The sequence below is a fragment of the Dasypus novemcinctus genome, chromosome 2, assembly GCF_030445035.2.
Source record: "Dasypus novemcinctus isolate mDasNov1 chromosome 2, mDasNov1.1.hap2, whole genome shotgun sequence".
In the NCBI taxonomy this organism is placed as follows: domain Eukaryota; kingdom Metazoa; phylum Chordata; class Mammalia; order Cingulata; family Dasypodidae; genus Dasypus; species Dasypus novemcinctus.
The window spans coordinates 160,261,560-160,284,933 of record NC_080674.1 but is presented as its reverse complement, the minus strand read 5'-3'; the positions used below and the strand labels follow the sequence as shown (position 1 = coordinate 160,284,933).

The following is a 23,374-nucleotide window of genomic DNA, read 5'->3' as shown; positions in this document are numbered from 1 at the left end:
GGAAGGATTTATTGAGGAAGCATTTATTGAGGGCCAGAGCTGAATTCTACAGGAGTCTAGAGGCAGGCCACAGTTAAGCCCCAGTGCGTAAGAGGAATGGATGGGCAGAAGGCGGTGACGAGAGAACAGGGGCAGAACTGCAGCTTCCCCAGGCTGCCTCCTGCTGGCTCCTTGGGGGAAGTGCAGGTAGAAGCGGCTCCTCTGTGCAACAGCCAGAAACCAGATAGTGTCTTGTGTCTGGGAGAGCCCCAGCCTCCCATGCTACAAAGGACCCTACAGCAGGTCGGGGCTATAAAAAATGGAGCCACTCATCCTTGACCCAGCAGGAGCATCCTCTCTTCTTCCATCCATAGGGCCTATGCCCCAAATCCTTAGGCCCTAGGGACCCTCTGGGATCACTCCTTTATTTCAAAGCACCGCCCCCCTAATTCTCGTCCACCATGAGCTCAGCTTTCCCCAGGCTCACTTGGGGATCCCAGGTCTAATACCACTCTAAGGGGCAGATAAGTCTACTCCTAATCCCAAATAACACACGGTCCCTAACCTTGAGCAACTTCCTGGCATCCTTTCATCTACATAACTTTGATCCTCAACCACTGTAGTTCCAGACCCCCCACCCCCTCCCCACCAGAGCATCCTGAAGACAGTCTGAACCTCTAGAGGGCACCACCAGCCAACTCTGGAACCTATGGAAATCAAAGCCACATTCTTTCCCACGCTCCTCCTGGGGATTGGAATTAGAGCCACCAGGGCTTAGAGGATGGGCTCTAAGCTAGGCTGGTGGTCGGGCTTCCCACAGTCACTGGGGACCAGGCACTAGCCTGGACAGCCAGAGTACAATGGGAAAGAGCTGGGGCAGGACAGTATCACTCATTTGGGCGTGATATGGACACTGGGCTGGGGCCTGAAACTGAAGAGTGGACACTTCCTAGGGGGCCAGAAAAACAGGCAGAACCTGGCCCAAAAGCCCTCTTTCATCCACCCAAGCTCGTCTGCTCCTCAGTGCAAGCCCAGTCCAGCCTCCACCTCCTCCCTAATACCTTGGAAAGCCTTTCATGGAAGAGCCCTCAGAGAAGTTCTGAGCCCATTCCTTCCCCTACTAGAATCCTGTCTGTTGCGTCCTGGTCAGGCCACAGCTTGCATATTTGCCATAACAAGGAACCCTTAGTCAACCTCTTTCCAAACGGGCAATCCCAAACTCAAGGGCCATCAGGTAAAGCCACAGGGTAGCTCCTTGTCTCCTTTTCTCTCCAGCTCAGGTTTGAGCTCAGAATCTGCCATGAAAGGACTCAGAAAGGAGAGATGGGTTGAAGGCATCTATAAGAGACCTAGAGGGCTGAGCTGTGGACCTGGGGGGCGGGGAACCATCATCTCACAGCTCTCTTCCCTGCCTGAAGATGAGATGCCCTGGACAGCCTGAGCTAGGGTAGAGGAGAAAGTAGCTTGAGAAAGACCTAGGGGACTCTTCCCATTTCCTCCCTCCAGAGAAGCCAGGGGGGCACCTTGAGCTGGCCTGGGAGACCTATCTAAAGGTCAGCATGGTAAAAATAGAACTGTCTGGGAAGGGATGGAAAACAGCTGCTCCTGCCTGGGACTTGGTGCCAAGGAGCCTGATGATCAGGCCAGGCCCTGGACAGGGGACATGGCCTAGGCTTTTCTGAACACACCCTTCATTTACCAGACCCCTGAGGGCAAAGCCAGGGGAGCAGGGAGGAGGGCCCTGGAGCCCAGGAACCCAGCAAATTAGGGGTCCATATATGCCATGCCCTGCCTTTCCAAGGCACTGTTGGGTGTGTGTTGGTGTGCATGGGTGGGGATGGGAGGATTTAGGTGCTTGGAGAGTGCCTTGGCCAAAGCCCCACTAAACAGGGGAAAGCTGAGGGTCTTCCCAGGGTCACACAGTGACTGAATGATAGTTCAAGGGCTATAACCCAAGCTTAGGTCTCTCCTCCACCTTCAAGCCCAGAGCTTTCCTTTTCTGCTTCCCTTATCTCCGGAGCTGTCCAGAGGCCAGAACTCTTGGGGATGTGGTGCTGGGGTCCTCGCTGCCCGGGGGCTCTTCCGGCGCGGCTCGCTCGGGGTGGGTGGGGGTAAGGGGCAGCTTTTAAGTGGTGCAAGAAGCCTCGGTGGGGAGGCTGCCACGCTTTAGCCTCAGGCTGCCGTTCCACCCGCGGGGGCAGATGTTGTAGCCGAGGATGCCCGGCGACTTGGCCCCGGAGTCCTCCGAGTCGAGGGACACGTCGGAGTCCGTGGGCGAGCGGCGGTAGGGGAAGGGTCTGGGCGGCGCGGGCAATGGGCTCCTAGGGCTGGCGCAGGACGAGGGCCCGGCGGGTAGCGGGCTCCGCGGTATCGGGGCAAACGTGGACCCCGAAGCCGCTGCCAGGCCGGGGCGGGCGGGCTGCGGCGAGCGCATGCGCGGCGGCGGCGGCGGCGGCGGCGGCGGCGCCCGCGGCGGGGGGAAGGGCCGCAGGTGCTCGGCACTCGCCCGCCGCGGGGAGGCGCTCTTGCGCCGGGCCGCGTTAATGATGTTTCGAGCCAAGAGCGCTTGCAGCTGGCGGCTGGGGGCCCGCGCCTCAGGCTCTGGACGCAGCGGGGACACGGAGCGCTCGCTCCACGAAGGGGACATGGGCGGCGGCGGCGGCAGCGGCGGGGGGCTGCTCATGTTGCTCCTGCGGCCCGCCTCCCACGGCCCCGGGCTCACCCAGCCGTCCAGGCTGCTGGGGGGCCGGGACGCGCCGGGCGTCCAGGGCGGGGAGGTGGGCAGGCTCTCCCGGCGGTCCTGGGGAGAGAGCAGAGGGGGTGGGGCAGGCGTTAGTGCTGGCATCGTCTGTACTCGAGTTTTGGAAGGAGTCGAGTCTGCTTTGGGCATTGTACAAAGCCGGAAAGCCACCGACCACAGTCAGGTAGTGCCTGCAATAAAATGCAGTGCCTCAGCTGAGAGCCCAGCGTGCTTTAAAAGACATCCTGCCGCCTGCCCCTCTGTGCTTAACAGGGAGGCAGACGCGGTTGCCAACGCTGGCTTTGAAAACGGACCTCTCCGTTTACTGAGTGAACTTGGCAAGTTGCTTCACACTTCTGGGCTTCCGTTCCCTCCTGTGTAAAATGGGGTTAATAACAGCACGTGCTCCCTACGGTTGTCGTGAGGATTAAACGAGATAACCCATGTAAAAGAGCAGGACGTGTGTTACAACATAGTCTGAAAGACGTTAGTTACACAAAGAAATACTGGAGGGAAACACGAAATTAAGGGAGGTGGTTACCCTAATTTAGGAAGTGGGGTGGACAGGGACAGTGTGCACAGCCACAGGGTTGGGGATAAGGCTTTCTAATATATTCCTTTTCATGTAAGTTAAGATTTTTGAACCACATGATGTATTACCTATTCAAAATCTTAACATTTGAAAATGATTCATTGTTAAGACTGGGCCTCGTAAAAGACCCTCTTGGCCCTAACCCCTTGCCCTATTGCCATTGTCGCCTCCTCACTTTTCCCGCAGGAGGGAGTGGGGTTGTTCCCCCAGGCAGCACCTCACTGGGCCTCTGGCCAGCACAGGGGGAGCGTGTGCTTCAGTGAGGTGGGGTGGGAAACATGCTTTGAGGTGATAAAGCACTGCTCTGCTATGCACTGCCATACCTGTTGAAGGACTTTCCAGTCTACAAGGTTCAGTCTCTTCCTTTACCTCTCATTAGATCCTCACAACAGACTGGGGAGTAACTGTTATTTTCCTCATGAGGAAAATGCAACTTAGAGGTGTAAACCCAGTGTGTTCTGTGCACCAGGAAATGTGTGTGTGTGTGTCTTTCTGCTGCTCAAAGGCTATAAACCACAGCCAGTTGCAAACTGGTTTGAAAGTGGAGGGCTTGGGAATCCATGTTCAGCAAGCACTTGCTAAACCATTCAATCAGAGTCCAGCAAAAACCAGTCCACTCAACCTCCCAATCCAATCCATATTCACCACAGTCATCCATAAGAGTTTGGAGCCAGCCAGTTCATTCTGTGTCTCTAACATAACGGAATCTAGAACCATCCACAAGATCCATTCTCTCATCCAATCAGCAATCAGCCACAGCCAAGTACCCCTCTCATCCAGTCAGAACTTAATCCCTCCCCCCCAATCAAAAGGAAGGAACAGACATAAATGGAATGGGTTCTCCAAAACAGAATGCAGCAGTTGCTAATGAGCCCAGGCTCAGAATTGGAGACTCCTGGCCTACAAGTGACTAGTGCAGCAGCTTGAACAGGAGACTTTTCATGGGAAGGTAGGGGTGGAGTGACCCTTCGAGGCCCCCAGTGATGAGGTGGGAAAGTTAAGGCTCAGAGTAGGACCCGCCCATTTCATGCCCAGGGTCAGAGTCGTGTACACGTGAGCCAGAGACCGTGGGGACTGCTGAATGTGTGTGTGAGCATGTTTGCACGCATGTGTGTGAGACACCTCAGTCATCTTACAATCATCCGGGCTGCAGGAGGCAGACTCCAGGGCTTAGGGAGAGGAGCTGGGAGTTCCCTGCCCCATGGCCTGGAGGGAAGGAGTGGAGGCTAGATGTTAAATCAGGGCCAAATGTTAAATCAGGGTGAGCCCAGGCATGTGCCAACACTGGACCACAGTGCCACCCCGAGTGGGAAGGTGGGGCAGGGAGCCCATGATCCAAGCTGGCCAACCACCACCAGGGCAGAGGGAGCAAGGGTCTTCAGCCAGAAGAGTAAGCTGAGGCAGAGGGAGCTAAGAGAAAATGCAAAATCTCTAAAGGGTTGCCTCTATCTTTGGTGACCACTAGGGGAACACCAGGGCCAAGGAATGAAAGGAGAAACAGAATTCAGCTGAGATGATGAAACAGAAAGGGTCAGGCATGGATTGGCGTGTTCGGGGAGAGTGGTGAGCAGCTTCCCCACGTTTGGAGATGGGCAAGCAAGGCCAGAGCCTGACCTCATACCGCCTGCAATGCCTGAGTACTGAACACTCTGTGCATGTGTGCTGTGGGGGAGGAGGAGCGGTGAACACATTTCAGAAAAGACTGCAGGGAATCAGAACCGCGTTCACTATCTGACGAAGATCTCAAAGCACGGTCTACACCAGAACTCCTTAGAAATGCACTGGGTGAGGATTCAGAAGGTAGCACCCACTTAAACACAGCCCTCACCCCCAAGCCGGGCACACGTGTGGGATGAAGGTGTGAGCTCAGCAGAGTTGGATGAACTATCAGACCACTCTGATGTCCTTTCATTGCAGAGAAGGGGAAACAGAGGCCCAGGAATGAAGTGGGAAGGGCTGTCTAAGTCACACAAGGAGTCAAGTGCAGATCTGGGATTGGAACCCAATTCTCCTGAGTCCACCAAGGATGTAAACTCAAATGCTTTTGGGAGCCAGCTAATTTGGGGAATGGCCCAGAGATAGATAACAGGGAGCGGTAGAGGGGGCCTGAGGGACTTGAGGGTAAATGTTCTGGCTAAAGGCATTCAAATCCCATTTTTAAAGGACCCATACAAATCTGGACTGGGAAGGGCTACGGGTTTTCCCGATGATCTGGAACATTTCTGGCCAAACTCGAGGGGAAGGCGAGAGCAGAGGACCATGATCTCCACAGGCTCCTGGTGGCCTCACTGCTGACCTGGGAAGAGGGCAGCACGTGGAGGCACACAAGGCTCCCACCACACTTCCAGCATCAGGGAGGTGGGAGGGCCCTGACTGCGAGCGGGGAGGAAAGAAAGAAGCGAGACAGTTTGAGGCAGAGTGTATTTAGAACAGGAGAGAAAACAAAGTCTGCGGAAGAGCTTGGCCTGGCCGCAGGAGCTGCAGGATGGAGGGTGGGTGCTTCCACGGCTGGCCCTCGGGGGTCAAAGCGAGCACGGTCCCGGATGGGGGCTTCACTCTGCCCTGGGAGGGATCTGCCACAGAAGAGCTGCGCTCACTCCTAACTCCCCCATACATACTCCCGCGTTCTGGGCCTCATGAGCTCACTGGGAAGGCACCCCCTGTTCCCATGGCGACGAGCCCAGAGCTCAAGAAAACTGCAGGCTCAGCCCAGCACGGGCACCACCCCCACCGCCCCTCACCCCTCTGGGGAGCCCAGAAATAGGGCCGGGAAAGAGAAAGTGGGTGGTCCTCGGCCCCCAGCCTTGGGAAGTTTCCATCTGAATCCTGCCTCTTGCATCTGTGCTCCTCATTGCCCCAAAGCCTGCTTTTGGGTGGCTGTATCACCTCAAAGGTGGCAGTGTGGCAGGGATCTCAAACTACTTGACTCAACGCCCTCACTGTATGAATACGGCGACTGAGAGTCAAAGATACACATGGAGTTAGTCTGCTAGAATCCAGATCCCCTAAATTCCCACCTTTTCCTAAAAACCTGAAGGTCTCCTCTCTCCCTTCCCCTTGAGCTGCTCTGCTCCCGCCCCAGCCCCGCCTTCTGCCTCCAGAGTCTGAGCCATCCCAGCCTGGGCCTCTGATACCCTGGCGGGAGGGGGGGGGCAGTTCAATCCAACCTCCTACACAGTTCAATCTAACCTCCACCTGTCCTAGGGCAACAGCCCATCCCTCTCTTCTCTTCTCAGGGGACCGTCTTATCCCTTACAAGGCCTTTCTCCCAAAGCACTAGCCTATCCTCTTTATCCTCACACCCTCTTGGTATAGATGAGAAAACACACACACATATATATATAGTCCTCTCATCCATCAAGGAACCTGCCAAGGCTTATATATGTTTCTATGTATAGAAAACATCCATATATGAGGCCCAGGGAGGGAAAGTGACTTGCTAACGTCACACAGGAAATGGGTGGCTGAGATGGATCTTTCCCACTGGGGCCTGTTGCACTCACTAAGATGACTGCTTTTAGTCTGGCAGATCTTGGCTGAGGCTGAGCCAAAACAGTCGATGGATCCCTTGTCGGGGCCTCTCTTCTACCTGCGCACCCACATCTGCACATCCATCCAAGTTCTCGCCTTCTCTTGGGGATCCCTGGAACCTCTTCCACCCTGCAGTGGAGGCCAGCTAGCTGGAACCAGGACTGAGATCTGGGCCCATGAGTGTCCCTAAAGGGGGGCCGGGGGCTCGGAGAGGGCATGGAGGTGGCCGAGCAGAGGGGCAGGAAGAAAAACGTCAGACGACAATGGCGGGCAAGGTCCTTGTCCAGCAGATGGCTTGAGGAGAGTGGAAGAGGAGAAGGCTGAGGCAAAGCTCTCTGAAGCAGTGGAGAGGAAACAGTGTCCAGAAGGCAGAGGTGAAAGACAGACCTGTGGAGTGAGGATCCAGCAAGAGCCCGGAAGACGCCAGGAGCTGGGGCCACAACAAGGGAGGCCCTGCGGGGCTACGGGGGCAGCCCCTTAGCCGGCCGAGTCCACGAGCAGTGGCAGGCTGTGTGCTCCCGGACCCTGTTTTAGGGGTCCCTTCCGGGCCATCGCCCCAGCAAGACGCTGGCATCAGGCCCCGAGGCCAAAGGAAGCCCCGTTGGCCTCCTTCGGGCCTACCAAGGGGCCCTCCTACCCACCCAGAACCAGATGCCCCACACCCCAGACATGAAGTGCAACCCCCCTTGGGGCAGCTCAGAGAGCGGAGGCCACATGCCCAAGGTCACAAAGCTAGCTGGCGGTAGCTTCAGACCTTGACCCCTCAGGCTCCTCCTACTCCTGGCCTTAGCCCTGTGCCGATCCCTGCCACATCCACTTTCCATCCTCCCCTCGGAGAGGGGACCTTGACAGGCAGTGGGGCCCCGGTGGGTCTGGCTACTTGAAGCAGAAGGAGGGCTTCCACACCTGGGCCTCGATTCCCGCGTTCCGGGTGGAGAAGGAGGGCCTCGGGGCCTGCTTGGCTCGGGGAGACCATGCCCTGGAGGGGGACACCGGGGAGATGTCGCTGCTGTAGGTGGGGCTCACCCCCGCTGGCTGCAGGCCGTCCTGGCCAGGGCAGGTGTGGAAGCCCGGTGAGGAACGGGAGGGCCGAGGCAGGGCAGGCGATGGCGGGAGGGCGGCCCTGGGCAGGCTGGGCACCAGGTCCAGGGAGCTGGGCTTGGCGGGTGAGACGGCTCTGGGTGAGGCGGCTCTTGGCGAGGGCTTGACAGGCTCCTTGATGGGCGAGAGGACAAAGAGCGAGGGCCGCAGCTGGTACGGCGACTGCTTGGTGGGCTCTGGGCGCAGGACACCATTCTCAGGCAGGTAGCCGTGGTAGAGGGAGGCGGGCGGGGTCCGAGCCGGGCTTCGGGATGCCACTCGGAGGCTCCCGGGGGCGTTGGTAGAGTATTTCCAGGATGAAGGCAGGGACATAGTGGGTGAAGGACAGCGGGCCAGTTCAGCCGGGTGGCCGGCGGACTCGATGACGTACTTCTCCATCCGTGACTGGCGGCGGGCGTAGAGCTCAGCGCCCTTCCCGGAGGCCTCCGAGAGGTTCTGATTGGGCTTGGGCTTGGGCTTGGCCTGGATGCGGGGAGACTTGAGGCATGAGGCCCACTCCGGCTGGGCCTCCTCGGCCGCGGCGGGGCTGGCCCGGTCCCGGGGTGCGGGCTCCTGCTGGAAGTTGGAGGCCTCGGCCCCCAGCGCAAAGGGCTCCTCCTCCACGCCCGTCTCCCCGTGGTCCCTCTGCCTCCGCTTCTCGTCAGCCGTCTGCACCAGATCCAGCAGGTCTGGATTCGGGGTCACCTTGGGCTTCTCCACGAACGTGAACATGGATTTCCGGCTGCCCCGGCGGACCATCGACTCCTCCAAAATGCCTGTCTTGCTGGCAGGAACCCCCTGGCCCTTCAGATGGGAAGGCTTGGGGTCGGAGCTGGGGTACAGGGCAGAGTAAGAGGGGGGAGACCTCACCCGGGAAGCCAGGGGGGCCGTGGACAGGGTCTCCGCATAGGTGGGGGGTGGTGTGAAGTTTCCCAAGGGACGTCTCTCCAAGGCGGGGCTTCGTTGGGCCATGGGCCGCCTCTCCATCATGGGGCTGTGGGACACTACGTGTCTCAGTGGCCGGGGACTCCTGTCTGCCATGCTGGGCGGCTGGGAGGTCGGGGCCTTCTCTCCAAGATGCCGTCTTTCTACCATGGGGCTCCGTTCCATCTGGCTGGTGCCCCCTGATGCCTGAATCCCAAAAGGCCTGGCCGTCCTGTTGACCACGGAGGGGGGCTTGGCCAGCGTGAAATGGACCTCACTGCACAGCTTGGTGGGCGTGGTGGCGGCTGCCTGCCCTGACGTCTCTTGTTCTGCTGATGCCAGTGGGGCAGTGGGCTGGACATCGACGAGCAGGGAGCTGGACGTGAAATCTGGGGCTGAGGCCCCGGGGATGGACATGGGAGTGGCTTCCCTGGAGAAGGCGGGGGTGGCAGTAGGTGGAGCTGATATGTTATCGATTAGGAGTGTGCTGGATTTCACTTCCGGTGCCTGGGCTTGCCCACCAGCACACGGGGTGCTGGGCTTCGATTCTGGCCCTGAGTCATTCTGTGGGAGTTGTGCCTCAGAAGAATTGCGCTGGGTGCTAGAAAGCGGCAGGCTGGGCGGGAGGACAGCTGCGGCTGGGTTCTGATTGACGTCTGTGGCTGGCAGGTTGCGGTTGCTGTCAGAAGCTGGTGTGGTGAGCCCGGCACTGGGGGAGGAAAGGTTTTGGTTGACGTCTGCAGCTGGGCCGTGGTCCTCGGGTGGAGGCGGGCTCGGCGGGGCCTGCTGGGCCTCTCGGTTCTGGGATAGATGCAGCCCGTTGGCCGTCAGCAGGGCCGCGTTCTCCTTTAAATAAACCACCAGCGGGACCTCTTCCTCCTCGCTGGCCACCTTCTCTAGGTGCCGCAGCAAGCCGGCCTCCTCTGAGTACCCCTCCATGCTGGGACCAGGGATCCGGGAGTCGGGGTTCCTCGGAGGGCCTGGCTCTGGGAGTGAGGTGGGACTCAGGCCGAGCCCCAGGGCATGGTCCGTGGAGCCTGTAGGGAGCACGCGGAGGGACTCAGGGCTAGACTTCTGCCCCTTCCGGCTGGGGCTCTCCAAAGTGAACTCGTTCACCCTCTGCCGGCGCCGATTGAAGAGCTGGACGCCACGCGAGTTGGAGCTGGGAGGGGTGGTCAGCTGGGCTGCGATCTGCTGACTTCGGGCCTTGGCGTCTTTCAGATCCTTCTCGGTGAGGCTAGTGCACCTGCCCAATGCTGCAGGGAAGGACAGAGGCCCAGTTAGCAAATGGGAATGCAGAGCCACAGGGCTGCACAGACAGCGGCAGGCAGGCGGTCACCCTTGTCCCTCCTACACGTGCTCTTTTCCTCTGGAATTTGATCAGTACTCACCATTTCCTAGAACCACTTCTCCCCATAACCTCATAAAGAACTCTGGCCCAACTCAAATGCTACCAGCCACAGGAAGCCTTCCCTGATTATTTTTTTTTTAGGATTAACCATCCTTCAGATTGCCCTTGAAGGGTATTGATAGGCACTGCAGCCAACCACATACCAACACCTCACCCTAGCAGTCAAGGTCCCTACTGCACCCCTGACTCATCTCCTAGCCATCTTCTCCTTCTCACTAGGCTCTGCATGCTTGCTTGCTTTCTGTTCCTCAACAATGTCACATTTGTTCCCACCTCAGGGCCTTTGCCCCTGCTGTTCCTACTCTTTGGAATCATCTTTTCCCAGGTGGCATTCCATGTTGGGTCCTTCCTGCCACTGTGGTCGCATCTGGAGGGCTCTTTCTCTGATATTGGCTTTTCTCTCCTATCCTATCTCCTTGTTTTACTTCCATCATGGCATTCGCCACAATTCAAAATTATCTTCTTTACATGTTTCCTTGTTCATGTCTCACGAACCCTAGAATATTTTCTATGTGTCTTTCATGAGTTGTTTTTAAACTTTTAAACTCATAGTATGGTGGTTTGCTTTGATTTTTAAAAAAGATGCCAGGGGATGGATGTAGCTCAGTGGTTGAGCATCCTGCTTCTCATACATGAGGTCCTGGGTTCAATCCTGGTACCTCCTAAAAAAAAAAAAAAGATGCCACTAACATTTCCCTTTTTTTAAGAATAGATAATACATTCACATGGCCCCCAAATAAAAACTTATAAAAAGGTATACAGTGACAAGCCTCCCTCCATCCCTGAGCACCCCTTACCCAAATCAGGTAACCACTACTAGCAGGTTTTTTTTATAGCCTTCAAAGTTTTTTTCTGCTTTTATTTCAAGTTTAAATTTTCTTTTAAAAATTCTCGTATTTTAACATTAGAAAAGTAATAAATGGTGCTAATTGCAACAGCAGCTACACTAGAACATTGCATCATTTCACTTTATCCTCAGGAAACTAAAGCTTAGAGACTTGAAAGTACCTGACCAAGGTTACCTAACTGAGGATGGCATTGCTAGAACCAGAACCCAGCTCCTTCTGGCTCCGCAGCCCAAGCTGTCTGCTTGTCCCAGGAGGTCCACTGGAGACACGGGGCCAGAGTTAGCGAGGGTCAGGGCTGTGTTCGGGGCTGGAGTCGGGGCCTGAGGTCAAGGCTCAGTCTGGGGTCAGGCCTCTGTTAATCTGTCCGTTCAGCGTAGGCAGCCATTCATCTCTGCATCCCCAGTGCTCAGCTGGCACCCCATCAGTGCTCAATGCTCGTTTGTTGAACAGTGAATGAATGTAGACGCATGAACCCGTGAACGATGGATCAGCCGTGGTCAGGGTTAGATGCCCAGCCAGTGACTGAGAAAATTCCTCCCTCCACCCTCCCCTCACACTGTGGGAAGCTAATTATTTCATGAGGAATCTGACACTGCCCCCCTGCCCGGCTCTGCCCTCATTAGCACTGGCCGTGGCATTCTGAGTGGGTCTCCAGGGACAGTCCTCTAGGCATGCTGCCAGAGCAGCTCAGAATTCATGGTCCTTATAGAAGAGCTATTTTACACACACACCCCCATTGTATAGATGGGGAAACTGAGGTCCAGAGAGTGGCCCAGGGTAGAGCCCACTGACCCCCACTGGAAGTGAGGGGCAGTAGGGGGCCACATAGCCTGAGGAGCTGCAGGCTACTGCGTCACTGGGGCGAGCCCCGCAGCTCTCTGGCCCTGCAGCTCTCCTCAGGGCCTGGCTCCCCCTAGCCCGGGCCGACGCCTCCAAAGCAGCGAGCGCACAGCCTGTCCCACCACCCATGACACTGCTCCATCCTGGGGGCCTCCTCTCCCACCCAGATCTCCCCATGTGGAAAAGATGGAGGGTTTGGGCAAGCGGCTCCCCCGGGGGAGCTAAGGGCAGCCAACCACAGTGAGAGGTTGCGCATCTCATGAAATGGCCATCTCTTCTGCTCTGCTTAGAAGCCAAATCCGAACTCAGCCGTCGCCAAGCTGGGTGGCCTTGGCAAGTTACTGCACCTCTCAGAGCCTCAGTTTCTTTAGTGGAGAAGAGGTGATCAAAGCCCTTCATGTTAGGGCTGGGAGGCCGCAGCGAGGTAAAAGGCTTATTGTTATCAAGCTCGGCTGGGATGAGGCAGAGGGCTCATGCTACGCTGGGATGAACTGGTGTTGGTGACCCCACCTTACTCCCTGGACTGGGTCAGATTTCCTTTTAGCAAATTCACTCCCCAGATCAGGGGTGAAGATTCTGGACTTACGGGGAGGAAGAGCTCTTGTCCCCACTCACAGAACCTCAGAATCTCAGGCATGGTTGTCACTGGGTCCAAGTCCCCATATAATTCTTGGGTCCCTCAAACCATGCCCCTGACTGTACAAGCCTCTACTCTTACACTCACCTGCTCCTGTCCCTGAGGAGGGGCCTTCCACCAGTTAACATCTTCAGCTATGGGGGTCCTCCTTGCTTCAACTTCACCTCTAGATGTGGCTGTGCCCCCAGGGCCACAGAGATGAAAAGCTTTCTCTTTCCAACCTGACAGCCCTTCGGAGAGTCAGAGATCTATCACTCCCCCATGGGGCATGGTCAGGAAAAACATCCCCAGTCCCGACAAGGTTTTCTGTCTTTTTTTTTGGGGGGGGGCGCTTATTTTGTTTTGTTTTAGGTGGTACTGGGGATTGAATCCAGGACCTCATACATGAGAAACAAGCACTCAACCACTGAGCTACATCTGCTCCCCACTACAAGGTTTTGTATGACACAGTTGCAATAACAATAACTAACATTTACTGTGTACCTTTATATGCACTTTTACACATATTATCTTATTTAATTCTCACAACAATCCTCTGGAGCACAAACTGTTTATTGCCCTTATTTTACTGATGAGAAAACCAAGGCTCAGAGAGGTGAGGTGAGATGGCCAAGGTCGTGGAGCCAGAGGGCAGTGGGGCAGGAGTCACACTCAGCTCTGCCGGACTCCAAAGAGCACCGAGCTTTCTGGCTGCCTGTTCCCACAGTGCTGGGCTCAGAAAATCCAGACCTTTTAGCACCCTTGCATTTTCCTGCTTTTCTCCTCATCTTTCTGTTTCAGTCCCATCCCCAGGTGGGTTTAAAAGGCCATGGGTTTAGGGAAACGGATGTGGCTCAACCAATTGAGCTCCCATCTACCATATAGGAGGTCCAAGGTTCGATGCCCAGGGCCTCCTGGTGAGGGCAAGCTGGTCCACGCGGTGAGCTGGCCCACGCAGGAGTGCTGCCCTGCACAGGAGTGCCGCCCTGCGTGGGGATGCTGCCCTGCGCAGGAGTGCCGGCTGACGCAGAGAGCTGGCGCAGCAAGACGATGCAACAAGAGACACAGAAGAGAGAAAAAAAGAAGATGTAGCAGAAGAGAGAGCTGAGGTGGTGCAAGAGAGTGATCGTCTCTCTCCCACTCCACAAGGCCCCAGGATTGGCTCCCGGAGCTGCCTAATGAGAATACAAGCAGACACAGAACACACAGCAAATGGACACAGAGAGCAGACAATGGGGAGAATGGGGATGGGGTGGGGGGAGAAAAAAATAAATCTTTAAAAACAAAAAAGGCCATGGGTTTAGAAGATCCTTAAAAGTCAGAGCATGGAGGGTCCTTCAAGATAAGCCAGGCTTGAGCCTTAGCGAGGGAAAGGCCTGCCCAGGTCATACACGGGGCGAGGGCCGAGGTCCCAGGCCTGCAGACTCCCAGCCGGTCCCCATTCACGGCCTGGGCTGCCCATGGCTGAGCCCCCCCCTCTCTGAGCCACTGTTCTGGGACAAGAGGAATGCAACTGAAAGGGCAGAGGGCGAGTGAACCCTGCCCTGTGGGGAGGGCTTCCATGCCCCTCACCCCAGCCTGCCATGACTCAATGGAAAAGGAATGTGGCAGCAGCAATCCAGACCATTTTTGCCACCCTGCACAAACAAAGCTGTGTGAGGATGGAGCGTGGCCAACTACGGGCATCCCGGAGACCCCTGCTGCTGCACGAGGGGCGGCAGCTCAATCCCCAACTCTCCAGGCTAGGTAACGGCCACCCCTGGGAATGCCCCAGCCTCCCCCGGGTCCAAGATTGTGCTCCCTAGCATCAGAGAGGCAAGAGGTGGCCGAGGGCCAGAGGGGACAGGCACCTGGCTGAGCCCCATTCGCCTGGTGGCAGCCTGTGCCTAACAAACTTGTCAGGACGCCCTGCTAGTAGGACCACCGGCCAGGTCAGGGTGCTGGCCCTTTTCAGTCCCACCCTGGAGGTCAGATCAGGAGCCCTGAAGACAGACCTTCAGGAGAGGAAGGGGTGGAGGGCAGACACAAGGAAGAGTTGTCTGGGGGCAGGAGACCAGCAGCCAATAGGGTTAACGCTCAAAGGTGGGGGTGGGGTGGGGTGAGAAACCCCGAGCACAGCGCTAGAATGAGGACCGCGCGGCTGCTCTAGTTACGGAGCCCTCACTATAGCCCAGATGCTCACCACACCCCTGAGAGGGAAGTCCTATTATTCTTCCCATTTTGCAGATGAAACAGAGGCTCAGAGAGGCTGCCCAGCATCACTCAGATTGTAAGTGACAGGGCTGGGATTCAAAACTCAAGAAAGTTTGGCTACTGAGTCCCATCTCTTACCACTCTGCTTTCCAGTGTTCTGGAAGGAAGGGTGTGACGGAGGCCCCAGTGCTCCTGGATGATGGTCTGCAGAGCCCTCTGTTTCCCTTATCCCTCATCCCAAGACCCCTCAACTTCGCCATTTCCCCTTGCAGATTCGGCTGCCTATATCGCAGGCTCTATCCCTTCTTCCTTTCAGGAAAAGAACTGATAAAGTCTTTCTTACTAAACTAGAAATGACTGATAGGGCATGACAGTTTAGTGAGTGGAAAGAAAACAGGGATGGGAATCAGCAAGTCAGGGCAAGCGCTTTTCCTCACCCCCTCACCCCCCTCTGCAGGCAGCTGCCTGTGGGGCTCACCAGCGGGCCTGTCTAGACCAAGAATGCACAGGAGGGAGGCAGGGCAGGGGAAGGGAGGTCCCAGCAGAAGGTCAGGACAAGGAGAATTCAAGGAAATGCTTCTGGACATGGCTGCCGTCAATGGGGTGTCCGAGCCTGGGTCGGGTGGGGTGGGACGTAGCGCCAGAGGTGGAAAGAGACGCTGGCCCGAGGCAGCCCATTGTGGCCGCCTGGGAGTCTTGGCAACGGGACAGTAAACAAGCTGGATAAACTGGCCCCCTGGTGGGATCAGGAAGGAACCGAGGGCTGGCAGGCCCCTGCAAGCCTCTGGGGTGGCTGGGGGCAGGAAGATGAGCATGGCCTGAGTAATGGTCTGGCCACCTTGCCAGCCCCTGCCTCGCATCCTCCCCGCCTGAGGGAGGAAATGACACGGCCTCCACGCCCTGGGGACTCTCCATCCACACCAGAGTCTGGGTGGGCAGCACGATCCTCGTCCCAGCAGCTTGCCAGCCCCTTCTCAGGAGAAAAATAAACCACGCCACAGTGGAAAGGACCGTGGAACAGGCACGGGAGACATGCAATGAGGGCAGCCAGGCACGGGAGGCTCCCGCCTGGCACCAGCAGGCTGGGAGAAACCACCATATGCCTCTCCGCAGCTGCCCACAGGGGAAACTGAGACCACAGAGGGGAGGCCACACGTCCCCGAACACAAAGGCACCTTCGAGGGCTCATCTTACTCACGCTGGCGGGTCCTGCCTGCAGCCCAGCTTCCCGCGGGATGCGCCTGCCTGCGAGCAGGCCCCGGTTCTCAAAGCCTTCGGGGAAGGCAGCCAATCGCCTTGCCGACAAAGAGAGGAAAATCCCACATTGACAGCAACGCGGAGGAGCTGGATATGATTTCTCTCCTCCACAGATGACTCAGCCCGGCGCTTTATCAGGAAAACCAATTTTGCAACAGCCTTTTAAATGGCCTCTCCGCCCCCAGTCTCTGCCCCGCCAATCTACCCGCCCCGCGCTGCCAGATTCAGCTTCCTCGCCCCTGGCTCCATTCGTGCCTCTCCCAGGCTCAGAACCTTTCACCACCTCCCGGGACCTGGAGGATGGAGCAGAACACCCTGGCATTCAAGGCCCTTGATGTCAGGGCCTGCCTGAGAGCTCACTGACCCCTCTGTACCCTCAGCAGGGGCCAGGGAGCTCAATAGCTCACGATTCCCACACCTGCCCTGTGAGGTCCCACCTCCAAAGCATGATTTGCCCAGGTGCCTCTACCCAAACCCTTGCCCGTCATCACAGCCTTTCTACCCACGCTCCTGAAGGGCTTCGTCAGCAAAGCACACTCACTCAGCCTACCTCACTTCCCCCAACCTCTGCCCCAGACCCAGTCCAAATGCCACTTCCTCCAGGAAGCCCTCCTCAATCCACCCAATCTCCTCGATCACTGTTCCTTCCCAGGGACTCAGAACAAGCAGGGGTTCAGAGGAAGGAACAGTTTGAGAAAGCTCAGAAACTAAGGTCTGAGGGGAAGGTGGCTGGACCCGGCTGGACTCCTGGTTTCTATCTGCTGGCCATGGGTGGGGTCAGGTGAGGCAGGGGTGGGCGGTTTGGGAGGACGGTAAGATGAGGGCTCCCAAGTCACCTCAGGCCTCGATGAGCACCAGCACTGCAGGCCACAAGCACTGCTCACTGTTCACTGACCAGGGCACTGCTGCAGGGCCCTTCCCTGCCAGGGGCAGCAGCCATGGCCTACTCCTGCCTACTCACTAATCTACAGTCAGTACATTTCCAGGGACTTGGGAAAGGTGGACCAGAGAGGGGCAGGGCTCAGCCCCAGGCACACAGCAACGGAAACAGGCTGGCTCACACAGAGCCCTGGCTCTCATCTCCCTCCCCAGCCCTGTGCCCTCCTGCTCCCTCTCCCTGCTCTGGGAGTGCAAGGACTGCCTGGAGTTTTCCAGAGAAAATGCCAGGAGACAAAGGTGTGGAGAGCCAGGGCAGGGGAGAGGGCGATCTCCCCTAAACCCGCCTCTGCCGGGGTGGGGCTGTGCCGAGGTCAGCCCTGCAGCCCCAGCACGCAGCCCGGGGCCTGGCGCACTCCAGGCCTGCTATGAAGAAGCGGCCCTTCCTCCCGGCCCCGTGCCAGCCTGCGGCCAGAGCGGGTCTCTGTCCTTCTTAAACGCCCCCAGACCCAGCAGAAGACACCACCCCGAGGGGTTCAATAAGCCTTGGTGGATAAATGGTGAAGGACAAGTCCTCCCACAACCCAAAGCCTCCCACCTATGCATTTTGCTCCACAGTTCTTTCCCCAGAGATCTGAGATCCAGAGGGTGGTTCCTGGGGGTAGTGGGGAGAAGGACAAGTCTGGAGTGAAGAGGGAGATGACACCTCAAGTCACTGTGTTAGATCTAACAGGTACATTGTTCCAAGAAGTGCCAGGAGAACACAGAGCCTGAGAGAGAGGGATTAGAATAAAGCAACCCGGAAGGCTTCCTGGAGGGAGTGGCATACACCTAGGTCTTGAAGGATGAAGGTGGGGAGGCATTCTAAGCAATGGGGACAGCTGAGCAGAGGCCGGAAGGCTCAAGATATCTGCCCCCCCCCCCCCCACAATCCCCTACCTGCATCACCAGTGCCATAAACTGGCAAGGAAGAAACCTTTGACAGAGAAACACACCCATCTGGACTTGCCCAGAGGCCGAGGGTGGATGGGGGTGATGTGGGCACAATTCCGGAGGAGCAATGTATATTACAGGGCTCGTGCTGAGACCAGAATAGTGCGAGGTCTGCCCTGGGCCCCTGCGGGTTACATAACCGCCCCCCTGCTCCCACCGCAGATCCAGCGGGGACCCTCCTCGCCCCCTCGGTCTCCTCCACCATCTGTCTCGGCTGCCTCCCCCTTATAGAAAAGGCCACTGGGAAGCCGAAAGCGAAGGCCAGTGCCTTGTGGTAAATTCCCCACATTCCTTCCCCACAGAAAAATAAATAACCAGGGCAGAAGGGAAAAAAAAAAAAAAGAAAGAAAAAAACAACGCAGGCGGAATGATAATGACGGCCTAAGCGTGGTGGCGTCCCGGGGCAGGGGTGAGACGCCAGCCCAGGCGCGCCCGCCCCTGCCGAGCCCCTCCCGGGCTGAGGCTTCTCCTGCTGCTTCGCCCCAAGAGGCGCCGCCACCGGCCCAGGGCACGAGGCCGAGGACCCGAACTCGCCGCTCGTGGGTCCCTGGGCTGTGCAGGACCTGGCTGGGTCTCGGGTGCTCACATCTGCCCCAAAGGCCCTGGGAATCCCTCTGCCGTGGGAAGTGGTCACCGTGCGCCGAGTGCACTTGGCTTTCATCACCCTTTACTGAAAAGACATGCTGGGCATCAGTTAAGTATTGCCATCATCTTATAATTCTCACTACAGTGAGACCTCATTTTACAGAAGAGGAGACGTGACTCGCCAAGGTCCCTTGACCAGTGGGTAGACGACGGTTTCCAGCACCTACCTCTCACTCGGGGTACGCTCAGCCCGCATGCTCCTTCCTCATCCTCAGACAGCCCTCCTTCACCAGCTCTACGTTGGGGCGTGGGGGGAAACCTGGTCCCCTCCAATCACAGCCCGAGGAGGCGTCTGAGATTCTAACGTGCCAGGCTGTCCTTAGTAAGTCATTTCACATTGCTAGACCTCAACTTCCTCATCAGTAAAATGGGGATGATAACATCTACTTTGCAGAGTAGCTGCTGAGCAAATGAGAGGCAGACGTGATTTATAAAAGACAACATGCTTTGCACACCCGAGGGGAGACTGGACCTCATGCTTTTGCACAAAGCCGCCTCTGCATAACTCTCCCAGGCTGGCCCCGTCTCTCTCCTTCGCCTCCCTTTACCAGCCCTCCCTGAGTGTGTGCTCACTTCTGCTGGCTCCCTCTTCAGCTCACAGACAGGCCCAAATCCCCAGCAGCATCTCTGCCCAAGGGGACCAGGGTCCACCTCTAGGCAACGTCTGTAGCAGAAGGAACTGGGTTTGCATCCGCTCTGCCTCTTGCTAGGAGGGCCATTTGGGGCAAGTCACCAAACCCCCACCCTCCGTTTTCTCGGCTGCAGACCTGGGTCACCCATCCCCACCTTGCCAGCCGGCTGCGAAGGCCGCTGAAGGCCGAGGGTGGACGGCACGCCTGAGGCCGCGCTTCCCACTCGGCTCTCAGGCCTCTGAGCCCACGAACCCTTAGGGCAGCCCCCAGGCCAAGACTCCTGGGAGGAAGCTCCCCCCACCCCTTCAGCCCCAGCTTGACGCATGGCCACACAGCCAGGAGGGCACCACGGCCCTGGGCGTGTGGGGCGAGACCACAGCCATGCGCCCGCTGCCGGGCATGCCTGGCTCCACTCCAGCGGGAGGGGTCTCCTGCTGGAGGAAAGGCTGAATCATCCAGCACCCCCTTTCCCCACTTAAATGACAGAAGAAAAGCCTGGAGGTCAGGAGCCTTGGTTCCCGGGTCTGCCCTGCTACCCTTGGCTGGCCTCTGGCCCTCGAAGGCCTCCGTTTGTCCGTCGCTTCAGATGGGGGAGTGGACTGGGTAAGGGATTCCAAGGGGGGATTTCCTCACACCTCTAGTGGAAGCAAGAAGAGTTGAGGTGGTATCCTGATATTTAAAATGTATGCATGTAAATAGTATGTAAACTAATGATATTAAAATAGTATGTAAATTCCACACATGTATTGGAAAAGGAGCATGATCCAAACCTGTGATCTCAGGTCTAGAGGCAAAGATCTCAGTAACAGAAGTTAGACGCACTTAAAGAAAATAATTTAGTAAGTCTAAGTGGTGCATGGATTCATTCATTCCACAGATATTCATTGCACACCAGCAAGGGCACTGGTCACGGGCAGGAACAGAAACCAAAGTCCCGGCTTGCATTCTAGTTGGGAGCAAGATAAATATAGGAGTAAATACACCAGTAAGTCAGATGCTAAGTGCTATAGAAAAAGAAAGCAGGGACTGCTTGGCATGGGGAGTGGTTTGCAAATGCAAATCTGGTGATTAAGGTAGATCTCACTGAGAAGGTGAGAGCTGTGGTAAAGAACTGCAGAAGGTAAGGGAGTGAGGCAAGGGCATGTGTGAGGGAAAAGTGACCAAGCAGAGGGACAGTGAGAGCTGAGGTCCCGGGGCCGGCTCTGCCAGGCGGGGTGAAGATGGTGCTCGTAATGTAGAGGTGGGACATGCGTGAGGAAAGCAGGTTCTCTAAAGGCCCTTCTACCCCTGCCCTGTGGGATCTCAGGGATCCCGCTGAGTTTCAACCCTTGGCACACACCCACCCACACCCACCCCTGCCACACACGCGCGTTCTCCAAGGCTCCCCAGCTCTGGAGAGGCCCTGGCCGGCAGCAGCACCTCCTGTGGTGCACTCACGCCCACGCACTGGCGCTGCGTAGCTTCGGGATTGCACTACCACCGCAGAGCTTGCACAGGCTCCACGCCCCCTCAGCAAACAAGGCTGCAGGGCGTCCTCAGAGGGGCAGGACGTTCACACACAAATGAGGACACACAAGGCGCCTGCGGGAGTGCAAACAGGGATGCAGGTACACGGGGCACACACAGCACTCATGTGGCAGCCTGGCACGGATGGCCACGCATCAGCTGTGCCCCTGGGGAGGGGGGACAGCCACGTATCAGCAGCTGCGTCCCTGGGGAGGGGGGACAGCCACGCATCAGCTGTGCCCCTGGGGAGGGGGTCAGCCACATCAGCTAGCCCCTGGGAGGGGGGACGGCCACACCTCAGCTTGCCCCTGGGGTGGGGGGATGGCCACGCCTCAGCTGTGCCCCTGGGGAGGGGGCACATCCGTCCTTCCTGGCGGCCTGCCCTGTCTTCAGGTAACTGAGTACCAAACCACCCCTGCCTCTGGGCCACGTGCTACTGGAGTTTCAAATTGTCTTCTCCAGTATCTCTGCTCTTCAGTCTCGGTTCCCTTTTTCAGGGGTCCATTAGAATCTGCCACCTGATGCTCGAATGTCCCAGGGGATCACGTTGCTGAGGAGCACGGCCCCTTTTCTACCACTACTGCAGTTCGGCGGAACAAGCCACAGGAAATGCCGGGCACGGCCCCGTCAGTATTAGCAGCCACTGCCAGCCTCCTCCCTCCTGGTCATCGTCACCCCCAGCTTCATCCTCCAGGTGCTCGGGGGCGGCTGAAGAGGACGGGGAAGGGCCAGACTGGGGCCCAGAAGCCTGGTTTCAGGCTCAACCTGGCCTCAGCTTGCCGCAAGGCCGTGGGCACACCCCTTCCCCTCTCTGGCCCAGATCAGAAACCCTCAGGATTCAGGCCATTATACACTTTGTCAAAACCTATAAAATTGTAAAGTGCAAAGTGTAAACCATAATGTGAGCTATGAACCATGGTTAGTAGCAATGCTTCTGTGTGTTCATCAACTGTAGTAAAGGTACCACACTGATGAAAGATGTTGATGGGGAAAAGTGGGGGAAGGGCGAGGGGTATATGGGAATTCCCTATATGTTCAATGTTACATTTATGTACTCTAAAGCTTTAAAAATAAAACATTTCCATTAAGAATGGAAGGGAGGAAGGAAGGAAGAAAGGGAGGGAGAGAGGGAGGGAGGAAAGAAGGAAAAACTGCAGGTTTCTCAAATCCCTGAGTATGTTCAAAATGCAGATTCCTGGGGCCCAACCCAGACCTGTGGGAACAGAGACTACACACAGGCTCCCTGCCAGGATGCGGACCCACTGGGCTTCAGGAATGTATTGACAAGTGAGTGAATGCACAGGAAAACAGTGTTGCCTGGCACATAACGTGCATAAGGTGAACAAAAGTACAAGGGATTCGTATGTATGTGTATGTGTGCGTGCGTGTGTGTAGTATAGCACCAGCCCTTGAACAAGCACAACGCTTTCCTAGTTTTCCTGGCACTGTCACATCCACTGGATCCTCATCAGAGATGGAGGCAGAGCAGGGACTGTTCTAATTTACAGACTGGAGAACTGAGGCAGAAAAAAGCCAAGGGACTCGCCCGGGATCTCGGCTTGGAAGCGGCCAAGCTGGGTCCAGCACGCAGGCCTGTGACTCCCAGCCACCTCAGGTCTTTTCACCAAATCCCATATGGCTCCGACTTCCAGCCCACTGTGTACCTGTCTTTCCATTCCAGATTGAGGAAAACTGTCCACACACGACTCCTCCAGTAACTTGGAGTTTGAAAACAGCACAACCTCTCCCGCCTTCCTTCCCGCCACTGGATCCTGCTCTTTTCCCTCCCACCAGAGCCCTAACACTGCATGCTGCTGTTGGGTCTAAAGTTGTCGTTTTGTTGAGCCGAGCTGGGCCCATCACTAGCTGCAGTGGCATTTAGTTTCCTCCTCTGCAACAGAGTCTCCTACTAATCCTCCCTGCAGAGGGCTGCTGTCGTCTGGGAGGGTGCCCGACACCCCCAGCGTCAGGCCTGGCCCCCGCGCTCGAAATGGCCTTCGTGACCAGGATGACGGGGCACCGGGAACTCTCAGGGCGGAGCGTGAGCTCTTGGACTGCAGGGATTCTGTTCCCTGCCTCCGCGTACTCACACCTACTGCAGGCGATGCGAGCTCAGAAAGAACGTAGCACTGAGCGGAGGACGGAAGGGAATGTCATCGCTGAAGCAACGGGCGCCTCGTCCTTGCTTTCTGTTGTGGTTCACGACCCACTGCACAGCGTGGGGCCAGAGGCGCTGAGCAGGGACCGCAGGGCCAGAAGGATGAGTTATGGGACCTGGAAGCTGCCCTCCCATCTGCACGCAGGGGGCACGCCTGCCCCTGGTGGTGACGAGGCCGCGTCCAGGGAGCCCTGAATGTAATCCTGTTGACTCAGAGGCATAAATAATGCACTAATGTTCTCTCCTCACCACCCTGTCACACTAAAAATAGCACCCGCTACCCTTTCAGGGATTCCAAAGGGAATCGGGCAGGGCACCAAGGTAGGGACAAGCAGGGAAAGATGTCACCGGGCTGTGAGATGTCAAATGCCCTCCCTGCAAGCCCACCTTTCCAAACCCATAAAGACAGAGGACCCTGGGACCCTGGAGGTCAGAGCTGAAAGGGCTCTTAGAGGCCCGTGGTCAGGGACTCTCAAGGGATAAAGCTGATGCCTGAGATGGGTCCCCAGGACCCCCATTCTCTTCTACCGGAACTCTTGCTTTTCCTCTTCCC

General features: G+C 57.0%; 1 protein-coding gene across 6 annotated transcripts in view; it reads right to left on the bottom strand.

Moving 5' to 3' along the window:
• Nucleotides 1-7: 7 nt before the first annotated feature.
• Nucleotides 8-23,374, bottom strand: part of SYNPO (synaptopodin) — a 54,558-nt gene continuing 31,191 nt past the window's right edge. For 4 of the 6 annotated variants that reach the window (XM_004471991.5, XM_004471993.4, XM_004471996.5 and 1 more), the window contains 2 exons: nt 7,749-10,102; nt 8-2,779 (listed from right to left, as the gene is read on the bottom strand). In XM_004471991.5, the coding sequence (XP_004472048.2) occupies nt 2,105-2,779; nt 7,749-10,102 (3,029 nt within the window). In that variant the 3' untranslated portion in view covers nt 8-2,104. Of the gene's footprint in view, nt 2,780-5,718; nt 10,103-15,952; nt 16,130-23,374 lie in introns of those variants that run through there. The other 2 variants (XM_058281010.2, XM_004471994.5) reach the window with 2 other exon arrangements.